We start from the raw sequence: 17,775 nt of genomic DNA, 5'->3' as shown, positions 1-17,775 counted from the left end.
TAACATAGCAACTTTTCAGAGATGGGCACACTTAACTTCAAGTTCAACTAGAAAACGAAAAACCAATCTGATAATTCAAAAAAAAAAAAGAATATGGGACCATATAGCGTGACCTTACCATAAAGGCTTTGTGTGTGTGTGGTTGGTGGGGGTTGTGCTGCTAGCTAAGGAATTCAAGTGACAAATAACAAGAGAATCTAAATTATATATGTGTGTAAGGGACTAAGTGGTGTGTGTAGAAGTTTATAGATAAGTCACATTCATCTTTTCTACGGAGCCAATAATGTTGGAGAGAGGGAGGAAGATCACATCATGTGGTGGGTCGGTGATATGGCAAGTGTTGTCTTAAAAGAATGGTACCTTTGTTTGGGAGTAACATCAACATTCACAAAACAAGAAATTAGAAGTTTACAATTCACAACTACTTGCTCCTCATTTAATTGTATATAGTCTATGTACTCTCTTGTTCCTTCTTCAAAGCTCAATAGCTATGGAGAATAATGAAATATATACACATGCATTTGTATACTACTAATCATACTCACATATAAAAAATTCTTAATTACTTTCTCTATAAATTATAATTCTTCTATTGATTTCTAGTCGAATAACAAGTTATTAATGAACATTCATAATAAAGTCATTTTAGTGTATGTAAATAATTGAAAAAAGTAAATTATTTTAATTATTTATTTGAGAGTATCTAATTAAGAATAACAGCTCACATATAGTTGCAAATGAAAAAACATTGGTTAAAAATTTATTAATTTTATTAATAATATATACTATTTTTAGGATTTAATTTTGATATATTGTTAGTGTAAAATGTTTTACATAATCATATATAATTATAGTTTTTTTTTATAAGAAAAAGGTTATTTTTACCATGTACTTGTAAAACAATTAAATTCTTATTTTTAAACTCAAAAATATTATTGGGCAACTTTAATTTAAATAGCAAAAATAACAAAAGTGTGATTGTCACACATTTTGTAAGACGTGAAGTTTATTTATGTATATAAGCAACTGAATTAAAGGAAAAATAAGAGGGATAACATTTCTTTTTCCCTTATTATGTTCAATGAGCCGGTGGAAACCCTTATTAATTAAGTTTAGTGAACAAGTTCGAGAACTAATTGTTTTTCAACTAATAAAATTGGTTTTCAAGCTTTTTCAACAAGAAAAATAAGAGAATGCTATATATTCATCATGTATTGAAATATTTTTTTTCAAAAAGAAGTGTGTTTCGAATCCATCGCATTAAAACAAATAAGAAAGTTTTACTTTTTTCCTTTGCGAAATGTTAAAATATTACTCCTCTTCTTTTTATTTATAAAATGTATATTTCTTTCTTTTATAATTTTTAAAAAATCTTATCTTTAATCTATTTTAAATTTTTTTTGTGTTAACTTTATCTATTTTCAAGAAAAATAAATTATTTTTTTTAAAAATACCTTTTAACAAAAATTTTATTTTTTTATCATTAAATTTTGCTTAGCAAAATACTCTTTAATAAATTATTTTCTTATTAACTAAATTATATTTTTACCAAAATATTTTTTTTAAAAATTAATAATTAAATTTTTTTTTCTAATATCCTTCAATAATTTTTTATTTTTTAATTATAATTTTACCAAAATTTTTGTTAGCAATTATTTTTATATTTTACTATTAATTTTTTTATATCAATATATATTATTTTAATATTAAATAAAAAACCTTACTATTGTTAATATATATAACAATTAATATATATTTATATTGAAAAATAATCTTACTAAGATTTTTTATTTAATTTTAAAATAATATATATTGATATCAAAAAATTAATAGTAAAATATAAAAAATTGTTAACGAAAATTTTGGTAAAATTATAATTTAATAATTAAAAATTATTGAAGGATATCTTAGAATTAAATTTTTTTAAAAATAATTTGGTAAAAATACAATTTAATCAATAAAAAAATTTATTAAAGAGTATTTTGGTAAGAAAAATTTTATGATAAAAAATAAAAATTTTACTAAAAAATATTTTTATAAAAAATAATTTATTTTTTTTAAAAAAATAGATAAAGTTAACATTAATTAACACAAAATTTAAAATAAATTATAAAATAAGTTTTTAAAAATTATAAAATATATATATATTTTATAAATAAAAAAAGAGAATATCATTTTAGTATATAATAGAAGAGAAAAATAGTATTTTCTCAACAAATAATTAATAGAGTTAATAACAATGGCAACACATTTGAAAAAAAAAAAGGAAAAAAAAAAGAATGAATAGGCAATTTGGCACATGATGAATGGCCCCCACTTTTTTACGTGGGTAGGAAAATGCATGGTCAAGATACCCTTAATTAGGTCATGTGCATGTGCCCATCATTGAATCGAAGGAAGGAGGAAATGCATGCCCACCCTAAGTTATTTGGTTTTTAACAGCTAATGACATGCCCAATATTTGACTTTTTTTTTTCAAAAAATATATATAAGTATTTTTTAATTTTTTAGAAGCTTAATTTTGATACACTAATAAAGAAAATTTTATATAGTTATATAATTATATTCGTATTATTTGATAATTATTCACGTAATCAATATAAAATATAATTATTTTTAGGATTAAGTACGATTTCGGTCCCTAACGTAGAGATCGAAAATTTATTTTGTTTTCAATTTTTTTTTCGCTACAAAATGATCTCCAATTTGTTTAAAAATTGTTCTTCGAACGAAAATACCCTTCTCCTTCTTCCCCAAAATCAACCAGAAGCAAAATCACCACCACCTCTTTTACTCCCACAAAATACCAATAATCATATTCAAAATTATTCAAATACAAAAACTAACAACTTCAAATTCAATAACAAAATAAACACACAACAACAATCAAATAAAAAAATAAAAGATGCAGAAGAAGAATATTCCAGATGCAGAAGAAGCAGATGCAGATACAGAAGAAAAAGCAAATCCAAATGCAGATACAGAAGCATAAGCAGAAGCAGAAACAGAAATTGACAGTAATAGCGAATCAGTGGCGGAGAGGGAGGAAGAGCAGAAACGGCGAGTGACGCATGAGTGGCGGCGACGGCGTTGAACGCGGTTTCTCCTTCCAATCCCTTCCGATCTCACTCTTCTCCCTTAGCTTTTTCCTTTCTTGCTGTCTGTTTCTTTTTTCGATCACAGGCGGCGGTGCAGCGGGCGGTGGTCCCTTCCCCCGGATTCTCTTTCTTCCTCTCCTCTCACCTCCATTTTCTTTCTCCCTCGGCCCCTTTTTTTTATAATTTGTTTAATGAGGGATAATTTGATAATAAAAATAAAAAATGGTAAAAAGAACAATTTTAAAATAAATTGAAATTTTTGGAATTATTTGGTAGCAAAAAAAAGTCGGAGATGAAATAAATTTTCAGTCTCTACAGTAGGTACCAAAATCGTATTTAACTCTTATTTTTATTAATGTAACGTTATATAATAAGATGCACACGACAATATATTAAAATTAAATTCATAGTTTCAGACCAATTTTGGTATACATATATATAAATTCGGTTCTAATAATATGTGAAAAATCATCATGTCTTATTATACAGATCGTAGTGAGTAGTGACTTGTATGTAAGAATTATGTGAATGTGACATTTTATCTCTAGAACAGCAAAATTCAACAAGACAGAAGTTGGAAATAAAAATATTCAATTCAAAATTATTTGGTACCTCTATTTGATCAATTTCATGTTTACCGGTATACGGGAATGTTATTTACCATAGAGTCCATGTTAAGAAATTATTTGCAATATTCTTTTTGGAATTTTAACCAAGGGGTTATTTGCAAATTCAAATTGAGCTATTCAATGCGTAGGTCATGTTTTGAAAAAATCTTAGCAACTATACATATAATAGACACACACATGTATCTCTTTCAGTAATAAGCTCTGTAATACTACATATTTTCTCGGTCATTTTCATTATGAAAGTGACATTAGGCTTGAATGATGAAAAGGAATAGAGATAAATAAAACAACATACCTTTTTAATTAAATTACAAAAATGATATTTGATTTGATATGTATGCTTTTCTTTATCCCCACAATACCCCAATTCCTCCACGTTGTCGGTTTTTATAAATGGAAAAGAAAAATATAGGGCATCATGGGAAAAAAAAAAAAAGGTTTCTACATTCAACATATATAATTATATAAAAAGTATTAATAATAAAATTCATATATATTATATTTAATAAGTGTTCTTAATACCTTTTAGCAAAATCTCCATACTTATATTAGGTAATCAACTTAAACAATATTACTAGTTTACTACTATAAAATTATAAGGAAAAAAAAAGATAAATCAATATAGATTTGGTCAAAGGCTTGTAAAAATGTAAACTTATTATGACAACGAGTAAAAAAAAAAATAAAAGTTTCAAACCCGTTGAAAATAAATCACAAAATTAGGAACCTCAATTAAACGTTGTGAAACCACGGGTGGAGCCGTTAGTTTGCAAATTACAATGAAGATAAGAAGAAGAAGAAACAGTGAAACACACGAGGGTTGAAAAAGTAAAGTAATAGCTGCAAGATGGAAAAATCAGCCAAGGGTATATTGGTATTTTCAGCAGCACAATTAAACTAATTAAGTTTTGAAAATAACGATGTCAGACAATGAAAACCCTGAAGAATACGTTGCTGCTACTTAATATGAAAACCAAATAATTAGAAAATAATTAACATTAACTGATAAGTGATAAGAGTTTAAATCCTATTATAGCTGCTGTTTATGTGATTCAGATTCAGATTGCATTCCTTCACTTTCAAGGATCCCGTAATGCAACAGTTAGTGTTCTCTAAATAACAAAAAGAGAAATCATTCATCAGCACACACAGCTTTCTTTTTCATTCTGAAAAAGTGGCTCCTTTTTGACAGTTGGTGAGTCATTGAGTGTCAGGACCAGCACACCACATTGTAATTCTCAGAACCCATCATCTCCTATAGAGATTTGAGAGATAGAAGAAGAGTGAGTGATTCAGGTGTTAGAGAGAGAGAGAATGGGGTAATGGTGTTCCCGTTGCTGGATTCCAGTGCTATTTTGGGGGGGTGTGGTTTGGTCCGAAAATGGATTAAAGTTAGGTTCTTTTTGTGATTTTCTTAATGCCCATTTGCTTAGTTTTTTTTTATGATTCTCTGTCTCTTCTGAGTGCTTGCTAGCTCCAAGTTCATTACACTTGGTAAGTTCCTGATCTCGTTCTAGCTCTATTTCAAGTTTCCATTTTTACTGAGATTGACCATTGTTTTGCTCGTGAACTCTTCTTCTTCTTCTTCTTCTTCTTCTTCTTTATTATTTTTTTCTCTATGTCACTATTACTTGCTTTTTCCGTGCTTGGACCTTTTTCTTTTCACACTCTTCCACATCCTCCTCTTGTTCTTCTTCCTCCTCTTCTTCTTATTATGTACATCTTCATGTTCTGGATGGTATGCATTGTTACTTCATTTGCAAAACTTTGCATTCTGTCATACCAATGCATTTCTATCACTTTGGCACCTTTTTTTCTTTATATTATTATTATTACTATTTATTTTAAACTCTTCCTTCTGTGGCTCACCTTGTGAGTGGTTTTTGCAGTTCACCTTCAGGATCTCTTGGTTTCTACCTCATACTGGTTTGGCCTTCAAAAGAAAGAGAACAGGTGTGAAATATTTTCCAGATTTTTTTAATATTTTAAAGATTATGCTCTAATGTTCTTTGATTTAATGAGGGTGGTGGTGTTTTCTGATGTCTGATTTTTCTGTTCACATTTTTGAGCTATATCTTTTCCTTTTCCCCCCCTTTTTATTATTTGTGCAGCTGCTTCTGATTTTAAATTGTGGGAGCTTATAAAACAATAAGCTGTACATGGATTAAGATACTGGAGCTGTATCCAATTCACCAGGTAAATACAGCAGCCATGTTTAATGAGTTTCTGAGTTTCTTATAAGTTAAACCATCGGAGTACTTCATGAATTTGGGCTATTTTTTCTAAAATGTGCTGCATATATTTAACGATTGGATGTAAGGTAAAAGAAGAGGGAAACATACCTAAAGAATCTCCAACTAGATCAACTGTGGAGGGTGGAAATCTATAGACTGTTAGTCTGGCCTGGATCCATTATCAGGCTTTCGCCAAATCAAAACCAGCTGTGCTCTTGTTCTTGGCAGGAGTCATGGCATCATTGTTACATTCCGAGTCCAGACGTTTGTATTCTTGGTGGTGGGATAGTCACATAAGCCCAAAGAATTCCAAATGGCTTCAGGAAAACCTTACAGGTTTGTTGTCTTCTATATATTGGTATTTACCCTTGTGCTAGAGGAACCTCAAATTAAAATTAGGATGTGTTTGCTGCAATTGTGAATTTGAGATCACATTTGTGGTCCATACAATTAGTTCTCTCATACCCACTAGTGGGTCGTTTTTATAAGCTGAGTCTGAGTTACATAAAAACACAAACTCAGAAAAATGCTAATTTCTGTAACCTTTAACTGACACTCTTAACTGTTTTTTATAGACATGGATGCCAAAGTCAAAGCAATGATCAAACTTATCGAAGAGGATGCAGATTCATTTGCAAGGAGGGCAGAAATGTACTATAAGAAGCGCCCAGAACTCATGAAATTAGTTGAGGAGTTCTACCGAGCATATCGTGCATTGGCAGAGAGGTATGATCATGCAACGGGGGAGCTACGCCATGCCCATAAGACCATGGCAGAAGCATTCCCTAACCAAGCACCTTACTTGTTAAACGATGATTCACCATGTGGTCCTTCTGGCCCTGAGGGTGAACCACGAACACCAGAAATGCATCATCCTATTTGTGCATTCTTAGGGCCAGATGGTGTCAGCAGAAAGGGTCTAAAGCAGCTGAATGAGCTTCTTGGGTTCTCTCAGTTATCTGCTGAAAAGCAGAATCTGAAGACAGAGAGCCATTCTGAGCATGCAGGGGGAGAAGAAAATGAAGTTCAAAACTTGAGGGAAGCCCTGGCTGAAATACAGTCTGATAAGGATTCCATCTTGCTTCAGTATCAGAAGAGTTTGGAGAAGTTATCCGAAATGGAAAAAGAGCTTCATGAGGCTCAAGAAGATGCTGGAGGACTTGATGATCGAGCAACCAAAGCTGAGATTGAAATCAAAATATTAAAGGAAGCTCTGTCTGAGTTAAAAGCTGAGAAGGATGCTGGTTTAGTTCAGTACAATCAGTGTCTGGAAAAGGTAGCTAGCTTGGAAATTACATTGTCTCTAGCCCAGAAAGATGCAAAGGGGCATGATGAGAGAGCTGCTAAAGCAGAAACCGAAGCAGAAAATCTAAAGCAGGAACTTGGCACATTGGAGGCTGAGAAGGATGCTTGTTTTTATCAATATAATAAATGCCTTGAAAAGATTTCTGTCTTGGAGGCTAAGATAACACTTGCTGAGGAGAATAGCAGGATGCTGAATGAGCAAATTGAAAGAGCAGAAATGGAAGCTAAATCTCTGAGGAGAAGTCTTGCTGAACTGAATGAAGAGAAAGAAGCTGTAGCTTTTCTGTACAAGCAGTGCTTGGAGAAGATATCTACAATGGGGAGTGAAATTCTGCATGCCCATGAAACTTCTGATCGATTGAATAGAGAAATTGAAATAGGGGCTGAAAAACTAAGGACTGCTGAAGAGCATTGTGGTATGTTGGAAAAATCAAACCGATCTCTTCAGCTGGAGGCTGACAACCTGGTGCAGAAAATTTCTGTAAAAGACCAAAAGCTTTTAGAGAAGCAAGCCGAGTTAGAGAGGCTACAGAGTGTGATGCATGAAGAGCATTCTCGCTTCCTTCAAATTGAATCTACTCTGCAAACTCTGGAGAAGTCATATTCTCAATCACAAGAGGAGCAAAGATCTCTTGCCTTGGAGCTTAAACATGGCCTTCAGCTTTTGGAGGACTTGGAGCTTTCCAAACAAGGTTATAGGGAAGAAATGCAACAGATTGTTGAAGAAAACAGGACACTGAATAAACTTAATTTCTCTTCCACTACGTTGTTAAAAAACCAGCAAATCGAAATTTTCAAGTTGAAGGACATCAAAGAGAATCTCGAGCGAGAGTTTGCTGTAAAAGTTGAAGAAAGCAACGCCCTCCAGCGTGAATCTCATCACATAAAGGATCAAATCCAGGGCTTGAGTAGTAGATATCAGGCAATACTGGAAGAATTATGGTCTGTAGGCTTGAATCCCAACTGTTTTGCGGCATCTGTGAAGGACTTACAAAATGAGAACTTGAAGCTAAAGGAGGTTTGCAAAATGGAACAAGAAGAGAAAGAAGCCCTCCATGAAAGATCAAAGGACATGGATAAAATTTTGAGGGAAAATGTCAATTTGGAATGTTCCTTGTCAAGCTTGAATGTGGAGCTAGATGGATTGAGGAATACGGTGAAGAAATTTCAGGAATCTTGCCATGCTCTTCAGGAAGAAAAATCCATTCTTGTGTCTGAGAAATCATCTCTACTGTCACAGTTACAAATTATCACTGAAAGTATGCAGAAGCTGTTGGAGAAGAATGCCTTGCTGGAGAAGTCCCTCTGTGATGCAAAGATTGAGCTTGAGGGTTTGAGGGCTAAATCAAGTAGCATGGAGGAATTGTGCAATTCACTGAATAATGAGAAGGCGAATCTTCTAAATGAAAGAAGCATCCTGGTATCTCAATTAGAGAATGTTGAAGCAAGACTCGGTAGCCTTGAGAAAAGGTTTACAAAATTAGAAGAGCGGTATTCTGATATGGAGAAAGACAAAGAAAGCAGAGTCATCCAAGTAGCAGACCTTCATGCATTGCTTGTGAAGCAAAAGGAAAAGCATTCTAATGATAAACATGAAAATGAAGCTCGATTAGAAAATTTGGAGAAGGTTGTCCTTCAGCTGCGAGAAGAATATCAGTTGGGGAAAAAGGACTTTGAAGAAGAACTTGATAAAGCTGTAAATGCTCAGGTTGAGATGTTTATTTTGCAAAAGTGCATTGAAGACTTAGAGCAGAAGAACTTTGGTTTATTAGTTGAATGCCAAAAGCATGTTGAGGCATCAAAGTTTTCTGATAAAGTAATCTCGGAATTGGAGGGTGAAAACCTTATGCAGCAGATGGAGGTAGAGTACTTGTTAGATGAAATTAGAAAGTTCAAAAAGGGGATTCATCAAGTGTTAGGGGCTTTTCAGGTTGATCCAGATGGGGGGCATAGCAAAGGGATCAAGCAAGAGGATGCGCCGATATTCCATATTTTGAATAATATTGAGGGCTTGAAAGGTTCTCTTGTTAAAAGCCAAGAGGAGAAGCAGCGGCTACTTGTAGAGAGTTCTGTCTTCCTAACTTTAATCTCAGAACAACAATGTGAGGGAGTAGAATTGGAGTTGATGAAAAAAAATCTGGAGGAAGAGTTTGAGAACACGAGAGAGCAGCATGCAGAGTTGCAGAAAGATAAGCTTGAACTTCTGGAGCTGAACAACCAACTGAGTTCTGAAGTGACCAAGGGAGAGGAAAGGGAGAATACATTAAAGTCCAAATTGGAGGCTCTACTTCTTGAGATGGAAGACTTGCAGAGAACGAAGTTGATGTTTCAGGAAGAAAATTCTAAAGTACTTGAGGAAAAAAATGTCCTGCTTAAGAGTGTTTTGGAACTCAAAGATGCAAAATCTGCTGCTGAAGCTGAAAACGGCGAAATCCTTCGTGAAGCACTGGCTCTGAAAAATCTCACTTCAGTTTATGAAAGCTTTGTCACTGAGAAGGTCTTGGAACTAAAAGAACTGGCTGAGCATGTCCGCAATCTGCAGCATATGAACAGTGATCTCAAAGATGAGCTTGTTGTGCTAAAGGACAAGTTTGAGGTGAAAGAAGCAGAGCATGTTTATCTGAAAGAGTCAGTTGAGAGGAAGGACACATATTTGAATGAAGCCGATGACAAAATTGATTGTTTAAGTCAACAAATTGAACGTTCAGAATATCTCCTTGAGAAGAAAGAAACAGAGTTGTTAGAAATGGAGGAAAGGCTAAAGGATGCAGAGATGTTGAATGCAGAGTTTTGCAAAAATGTTGAGACCTTAAAGATGGAACAAGTAGAATCATGTCTAGTCAACGAAAATCTAGAGAAGCAGATCCTTGAACTATCACAAGGGTGCATGTTGCACAAAAAGGAAATTGAACAACTTACTGAAGAAAATAGAAGTTTGCTGTCTGAGATGAGATTATTACGTGAAGAAGTTGAACAACACAGGGCTAGGGAGGAAACATTGAACTCAGAGCTTATGGATAAAACAAATGAATTTGCACTTTGGGAGGCTGAAGCTGCTACATTCTATTTTGATCTTCAGATTTCGTCCATAAGCGAAGCATTGTTGGAAAACAAAGTCAATGAGCTTACTGGAGTTTGCTCACGGCTTGAAAATGAAAGTTCTGCGAAAAGCTTGGAGATTGAACAGATGACTGAGAGAGTCAATCTACTGGAAACTGAAGTTGGAGGATTAAAGGGGCAGTTATCTGCATATATTCCAGTCATTAGTTCTTTGAAAGAGGATTTTGCTTCTTTAGAGCATACTGCCCTTGTTCAAATCAACAAAACTTGTGATATCGGCAATCAAGAGCAAAAGGTTAGTATTAAGTTTAAACTTGTGATTCTGCTTCTGTTTTTATACTTCTTCATTTTCCACTTGCTATAAATGAGCTTAGGCTGGTGATAAGAATTCTACTTTTTTGTCCAGGATGTAGTACTTGAGACCTGTGTTGAAGAATATAGCGATCAAAACATGCCTGAAGATAGTACTGTGATGCCAGATGGGGTTTCAGATTTGCTGAGCATGAAAGCAAGGATTAGAGCAGTTGAAAGGGCAATGTTGGAAGAAATTGAGAGACGAATCAAAGAGGAAGATCGAACCACAAAAGTAGATGCCAGAGCTCATCTGACTGAAGTGACAGAAGATTCAAGGGACTACAGAAAATTGGAGAAGGAGCTCAAGGATAACCTCAACTTATGGAGAACAAAATCAGAGAATGGATCATTGATGAAAGACATTCCTCTTGATCACATCTCTGATAATCCAGCCTCTAAGAAAAGCAGGAGAGATAATAGTGGTGGAACGGATGATCAGATGCTTGAATTATGGGAAGCTGCAGAGGAGGATGGCGATGATAATGCCATGGTTAATGAAGCAACAAAACAGAGTTCTGCTCCAGCAGAAGATATCATTTTGTACCATCCATCGGATCATTCTGGAAAATTCCAAAACACTTCTTCTGAATTAGATGTAGAAAGGGAGTTGGGTATTGACAAGCTCCAGCTGTCAAGAAGTATAAAAGAGAGAACTCAAGATGGCAAGAGGAGAAAGATATTGGAGAAGCTCAATTCAAATGCACAAAAACTAACCGTTCTTAAGATGAATGTGCTGGATTTGAAGACGAAAATGGAGGCAGTGAAGGGAATTAAGAAGGGAAATGATGCCGAATGCGACACAGTCAAGAGACAGATCGAAGATGTTGAAGGGGCTGTCCTGAAATTATCAGATACTAATGATCAGCTCATGAAGGATCTCGAAGAGAGCACCCCGTCTTTAAACAAGGTGGTGTCAGCTGAAGCAGAAAAGAGTAGACAAACCCAGAGAAAGAGAGTAGCAGAGCAGGCACGAAGAGATTCCCAAGAGATCGGACAGTTGCAGTTCGAGGTGCAGAACATCCAATATGTAATGCTGAAATTAGGTGATGAAAAGAAGAGCAAAGGGAAAAGCAGATTCTCAGGGAAAACAGTGGTGTTGTTGAGGGACTTCATTCGCAGTGGCAAGAAAAGCAGCAGCAAAAAGCACAAAAAAGGATGCTTTTGTGGATGCTCAAAGCCTTCAACAACTGAGTAAGCCAGAAAATCTAGTTTCAGTATATTGTAAGTAGTTAATTAAGCATAACTAGCATATTTTAGCTAGTACATGTGTAAGCTTTATCATAAATTAAGGTGTTATTAGAGACTTTTAACTTATCATAGAAACCTGTCTCAGATATTTTTTGCAAAGAAAGTAGCTTCCCTGTTATGTTATAGAGCATGCATTGTAGAAGACCATATCTATCACTTTTTCTTCGGCATTATTGAGTTGTGATCATGTAACGATAAGCTTGTTTATATGTAATAAGATGGCTTCAGAGATGAATTGGAATAATGCCATTATGGCAATCATAACGACCAGCAAGTCAGCAACTAATACCCAATCCATTTGATTACCTCTTATCATAATAAACATAAATTAGTAAAACCATTATAAAATAAATTTAAGTTGAACTATTGTTATAAATTAGAAGTAGAGTGCTATCTAATAAAATAATAATTACATATTAACATTGAGAAACGCTAATTATAAACTATATATATAACAACCTAAAATTATACGTAAAAATCCATCAGTTACAAGTTTTTTATTTACAGCGGGGTTTGTTTTATAAAAGAGGAGTGCTACACATACAAGTCTTTTTGACTTACAAGTCTTACAAGTTACTAGGCCTTTTAATGCGTTATTCAACGTTTCCTGTTTTCAAAGCGCTACACTCAGAACGGTTCTTCTTCTTCCTCTTCCTCTTCTTCCTCTTCCTCTTCCTCTTCCTCTTCGTTTTTTTTTTCGATTTTCATGGTTTCTGAAATCAAGCTTTGAAATCGTTTTGAAGAAGAAGAAGCAGCAGAAGATGAGGAGAAAGAGAAAGAGTTCTGAATTATGCAACGAATTTTGGGTGTATTTCTTAAATACTTTGGGTGTATTTTTTGTAATCCTTTGGGTGTATTTCTGTAATCCTTTTGAAGATAATGGAACTACAGAAATACACCCAAAGGATTACAGAAATACACCCAAATGGTTACAGGAATTCACCCAAACGATTATAGAAAATACACCCAAAGGATTACAGAAAATACACCCAAAAGATTTAAAGAAATACACCCAAAATTCGTTAAAATACATCTTATGCATAATTCAAAACTCTTTCTCTTTCTCCTCCTCATCTTCTACTGCTTCTTCTTCTTCAAAAACGATTTCACCATGAAAAATCGAAAAAAAAAAGATAAAACAAAGAGAAAAGAACGTAAATGAAGAAGAAGAGGAAGACGATGAAGAAGAACGTGCAGAAACGAAAGAAAAGGAGAAGAAGAAGAGTAAGAGGAAGAAGAACGTGCAGCAAGAAGAAGAAGAAGGAGAAAGAGAAGGCAAGAAACGAAAGAAAAGAAGAAGGAGAAGACGAAGAGGAAGAAGAATGGTTGGAAGCGTGTTTCGAGCGTCAGTTTTAATTGAATTTGTAAGGCTTACAAGCCTTAGTCGCTTGTATGCGAAGAATTACTCTTTATAAAATTCTCCACTTTAACCTGCAAATTGCTATTGTAACTTTTAAAGAAGTTAAATTTTTTTAATTATAGATTTTACTGTTTTTTATATTTATTTGTATTTTATAGTGCTTATTAGTTAACTTTAAAACTTATGAAGATAAAAAATATATATCTATTTCTCAAGAAACATTTTTAAAAATACTCAACATGCACCTATATCATTGGATATCTCAATTATATAAGATGTTTAATTCTTGTGACAACACAACTACAAACCTACAATGACAATAGAGAAATGATTGGAAGTTCTAAATAATTGTCAATTTTATAGAGTTACCGTGACACAACATTTTTTAACCAATTTTTCTAATCATTCAACTAATTAAGTGGTACTAAATTCATATATAAAAGATCTGGTTATTTATGAATTATTTGTAAAAAATTATTGCATTTTTTATTCTAAAATATATTTGAATGTATTTTATTTGTTGAATGAGTTATGATTTTGAATTTTTAGTTCTTTAAAGATTTTTTGTGTCATTTATAAAAAATTTTGGTGTCATTTCTAACAAATTTTGTCATTAATAAAAAATTTGTCATTTTTATTACCGTTAAACTAATTGCGTTGAACTAAGAAAAAAATTAAACAAAAAAAAAATTAAAAAAAAGGAAGAAGAAATAGTGCCAATGAGGATAATCATAAATTCATAATAATGATAATGAAAATAGAGAAGGAAGAAGCTGAAAAATTACAAAAACGTAACACTTGTATATATATTGGACTTGATTGAATTTTAAGTAAAAAAAATTGAATTGTATACCATTTCTGAAAAAGATATTATACACACACTTCTAAAAAATTTAGTTGAAATTTTTATTCTTCACCGAACTTTACTCTTAATCTAAGAATTTTGTTATTTTTATTTATTTTATTTTAATCTCAATTTAACTTGCTTTTCGGGTGGATAAAATGCGAAAAAGCACCCCTAATACAAAATCTTGAGAACATACAAAGCAGATTGTCAATATCCTCACGGATAAATTATAGCATGCAATATAAACTTGCAAGGGTGTAAACAATCTCCAAAATATATATCACCGAGAAAAATACTGTTTTTAGAAATGTCAAACAAAACTGGTTTCTCAGTTTTACATGGACAGGAACCGACGTAAGTTTAAATAATATTCAGTAAAACATAACACCAATTCTAAAGCAAAACTAAGGATGCATTATGAATTAATCAAGCTCCAATAACTTCAGTGGGTGCCTCTGCCATTGTTTCATCAGCAGGTCTGTCTACCTTTGCACCAACATCTTCAGAGTAGTCACCATGGACCTACCGGACCAAACATCTATGTTAGCACACATTTTTTGTTCACGATTTATCAAATAGAACTTGAACAGCAGAAAGAACCAATGGTAAAGAGCAACATTGGTGTTATAATTGGTTATATCAAAACATGTCAAACTATCAAGGTAAAGAGCTAAATTAGTTTGGCGGCTTCATTTAGTAAACACTGGAAAATATGAATCAATCAAGATGTGAAACTATTGAACTTGTATCATGTTGCATGTGAAGGAGGGGATTGTTGAAAGTTATTTTAAAAATACCTCCATCAGTTTTCCAAGATCAAACTTGGGAGCCTTCAAGACCTTGACTTTTCTGATAAAAACATTTTGGAGCGGATAAATACTGGATGTTGCCTTCTCGATCTCCTTTCCTATCATTTCAGGAATGAACTTGCGGACCAACTCCTTCAAATCACAGGATGTAGCCTGGTTTGTCATTATCTCTCTCATCTTCCTACGGATCTGAAAAAGATAACAGAGTAGTCTTAATTAGTAACATGAAATGTAAAACCAATCACACCTTATGCTAAACATATACAACTACACATAAAAATAAGCGGACTGGTGATATACCACTGTATGAACCTAATTAACATGGTAATGAACATACCTGTCTTACTTGACTTGTTTGCGCATAACAAGTCCTCTTAATTTGGTTGAACCTCCTTTTGGTGAAACCAATGCAAAACAACCTCAATGTGTAGTTGTCGGTTGTTTTGATATCAACATGGGCTTCAATGAGTGTTTGCCATTTTCGAACCAACGACCTCAACTTGTCAGTCGTAAAATCCATTCCCTAGGGGGAAAATAAACTTAGTATAGTGCAAAAAAAATATTACAACCCAAAATTACAGTCCAGATAAGTTTCAGCCTTCTAATGATACCCAGAAGTTGGTCAGAACATTCCTCCCTTGAACATCTTCAGCTCTCAATCTAATCTTCCTGAATGAATGGTCCTCATCCCCTTGAAGATCAGCCAATGAGACATCAAACACCCTATGTTTGAGCCCTTCGGATGCGATCTGTTATTTTAAATTAAAAATATCTAAATAAGCATCCTAATGTCTCATCGTGGTAAATCATATGAACACCAAAATCACATGCCATAAGAATATGAAAATTTTTGTCAGCAACCCCTAGGAAACTTAGGGAATCTTTCGCCCAAAATAAATCAATATGAAAAAGAGAAGTCCAATCCCAACCAAGATAATCAATATTATGTTTCACTACACTCAAGTTGACTCCTTTCTTTTTTCAAAAGAAAAAATCACAAGCAGAATGCAAGCACAAATTAGAACATACCCAAAGTAGATCCAACGCACTAATGATACAATCATATACCTAAAGCTCAAAGATTTACCCACGAACGAACTAAAAAACTATTCTCATTTTGATGACCCATACAAATGACACAATACACAAAACAGAGCAAAATTTAGATTAAAAACAAAAGTTACACTTATTATTCACTACATAATCCCAGAAATATAACAAATAAAAAAATAGAAATGAAATGAAATTAGGCAAGACAGAAACCATTAAAATACCTTCGTACCCTGTGTACGAGTCACAAGGGTCTTGCCAACATTCTTGACCTGGAAAACGGAAGGGGCCTTAATGTCATACCAATCCTTCTTTGCAAACGGATCAGCACTGCACATTCAAAAAACACCATATCAAAACAATGACCAAATTGAATCTTCATAGATACAGCAAAGGATAGTGCAAAAATTGAATTTTTTGAATGGTTATAGAATTGGGGGTAGGAGGAATGCTTACGCCTTCTTCTTTCCACCCTTCTTTCCCTTGGAGATCCTCTTGTTCTTCCCAACTGCCATGGATCAGTGGTTTGCAGAACACAGCAGCCGCTGAAGGAGTTGATGCCGCGAACAGAGAGAGAAAGCGCAAAATGGCACTCGACAGTGGAAAACCCAAAACCCTAGATTTTATTATATATAGACTCTCTCTTTAATTATGTTTGGTTGGGCTTGGTGTTTCGTTTTTCTTGGCCAGGCCCAAAGTTTCACAAAAGCTACAAATATTTTTATTTTGTGTTTTTTTTTTTATTTTTTATTGTTTGTAATTTTGTATACGTCATATATCAAAATATTTTAATATTTTTTAATATAAATTATAAAAATGATTGTTATGATACTTATTTGTCTAATTTATTAAAAAAGTTAAAAATTAATATTTAATTCAAAACTATAAAAATAAATCATTTTTAAATACTTAATATAATACTTATTTTAAAAGACAAGTTTGGTAAATTTCATACCAAATTCAAAAATAAACAATAATATTAGTCGCGAATTTATGATGTTTTCAATAATTATTCGAGTGGAATAATATTGTTCAACGCATAGAGATCTTATTCTTCGTCGAGTATGAAGAATTATATTTCTTTTAGTGTAAATTGGTAAATTCTAGATAAGTACATAATACATAACTTTTATAAGTGTTTTTCTTTTGACAAACTTAAAAATATGTTTTAAGAAATTAAATAATTTTTATTTGAGGATTGTACGGTATCTCGGGTATCGGACGGTTCGGAGAGGTCCTCGGATGAACAGGTGGGGTGTAGCTTGGAACCGGGTTATGAGGGTGGAGTTGGGGTAGCCGACGTCCTGAGCTCTTGGTGCGGAGGGGGTGTCACCTACAAAAACACTCCGACACCCAAGTCAGTCGAGTGTGCAGGTGAGAAAGGGATAAAGTGGTGTATGACGTACCTTGGGGGAGGGGTAGGACCCTCCCATATATACCGTGTCAGGAGTGGGCCTCCCAAGGGCAGAGCCCACTTCCTTCGAAGCTTCCTGTCACAGCTGTCTAGGACGCGTGTCCGGGTCGGCACCTGGGCGCTTTGTACCCGACCGTTTGGGTCGGGTAGTTCGCAGGTCGGGTTGGCCCATGTTCCTCTTGGGCCGAACCATAACAGTGCCCCTAACGCGCCAGTAATGATCGTGAGGGTTGTTGGTGGCGTGTTATCTCTTCTTTCGTGTGTTACCGCCAGGTCGGTCGCCCGTGGAGGGGACGCGCCTGTTGCGCGCGTGTCCGTTCGTTGTTGGGGTGACCGTCTGCTGCCTCATTCCCCGCGCGGAGCGTTA

At 34.0% G+C, this 17,775-nt stretch overlaps 2 protein-coding genes across 2 annotated transcripts; one reads left to right on the top strand and one right to left on the bottom strand.

The window, feature by feature from the left end:
• The first annotated feature begins 4,659 nt into the window (after positions 1-4,659).
• LOC112711766 (protein NETWORKED 1A) lies at positions 4,660-12,159 on the top strand. The gene is made up of 6 exons (XM_025764476.3): positions 4,660-5,221; positions 5,617-5,680; positions 5,839-5,923; positions 6,048-6,297; positions 6,537-10,621; positions 10,733-12,159. The coding sequence occupies exons 4-6, from the start codon at positions 6,195-6,197 to the stop codon at positions 11,873-11,875; spliced, it is 5,331 nt and encodes a 1,776-aa protein (XP_025620261.1). The 5' UTR covers positions 4,660-5,221; positions 5,617-5,680; positions 5,839-5,923; positions 6,048-6,194; the 3' UTR covers positions 11,876-12,159.
• A 2,234-nt stretch (positions 12,160-14,393) lies between these two features.
• On the bottom strand, positions 14,394-16,628 carry LOC112711765 (small ribosomal subunit protein eS1). Its single transcript, XM_025764475.2, has 6 exons — positions 16,451-16,628; positions 16,219-16,324; positions 15,556-15,693; positions 15,282-15,467; positions 14,933-15,133; positions 14,394-14,657 (listed from the first exon to the last, which is right to left on the bottom strand). Exons 1-6 carry the CDS (start codon positions 16,507-16,509, stop codon positions 14,562-14,564), a joined length of 786 nt encoding a protein of 261 aa, XP_025620260.1. The 5' UTR covers positions 16,510-16,628; the 3' UTR covers positions 14,394-14,561.
• Positions 16,629-17,775: the final 1,147 nt, after the last annotated feature.

Source organism: Arachis hypogaea, chromosome 9 (assembly GCF_003086295.3).
Source record: "Arachis hypogaea cultivar Tifrunner chromosome 9, arahy.Tifrunner.gnm2.J5K5, whole genome shotgun sequence".
Taxonomy (NCBI): domain Eukaryota; kingdom Viridiplantae; phylum Streptophyta; class Magnoliopsida; order Fabales; family Fabaceae; genus Arachis; species Arachis hypogaea.
The sequence above is the reverse complement of the archived record's forward strand: the minus strand, read 5'-3'. Positions and strand labels throughout refer to the sequence as shown.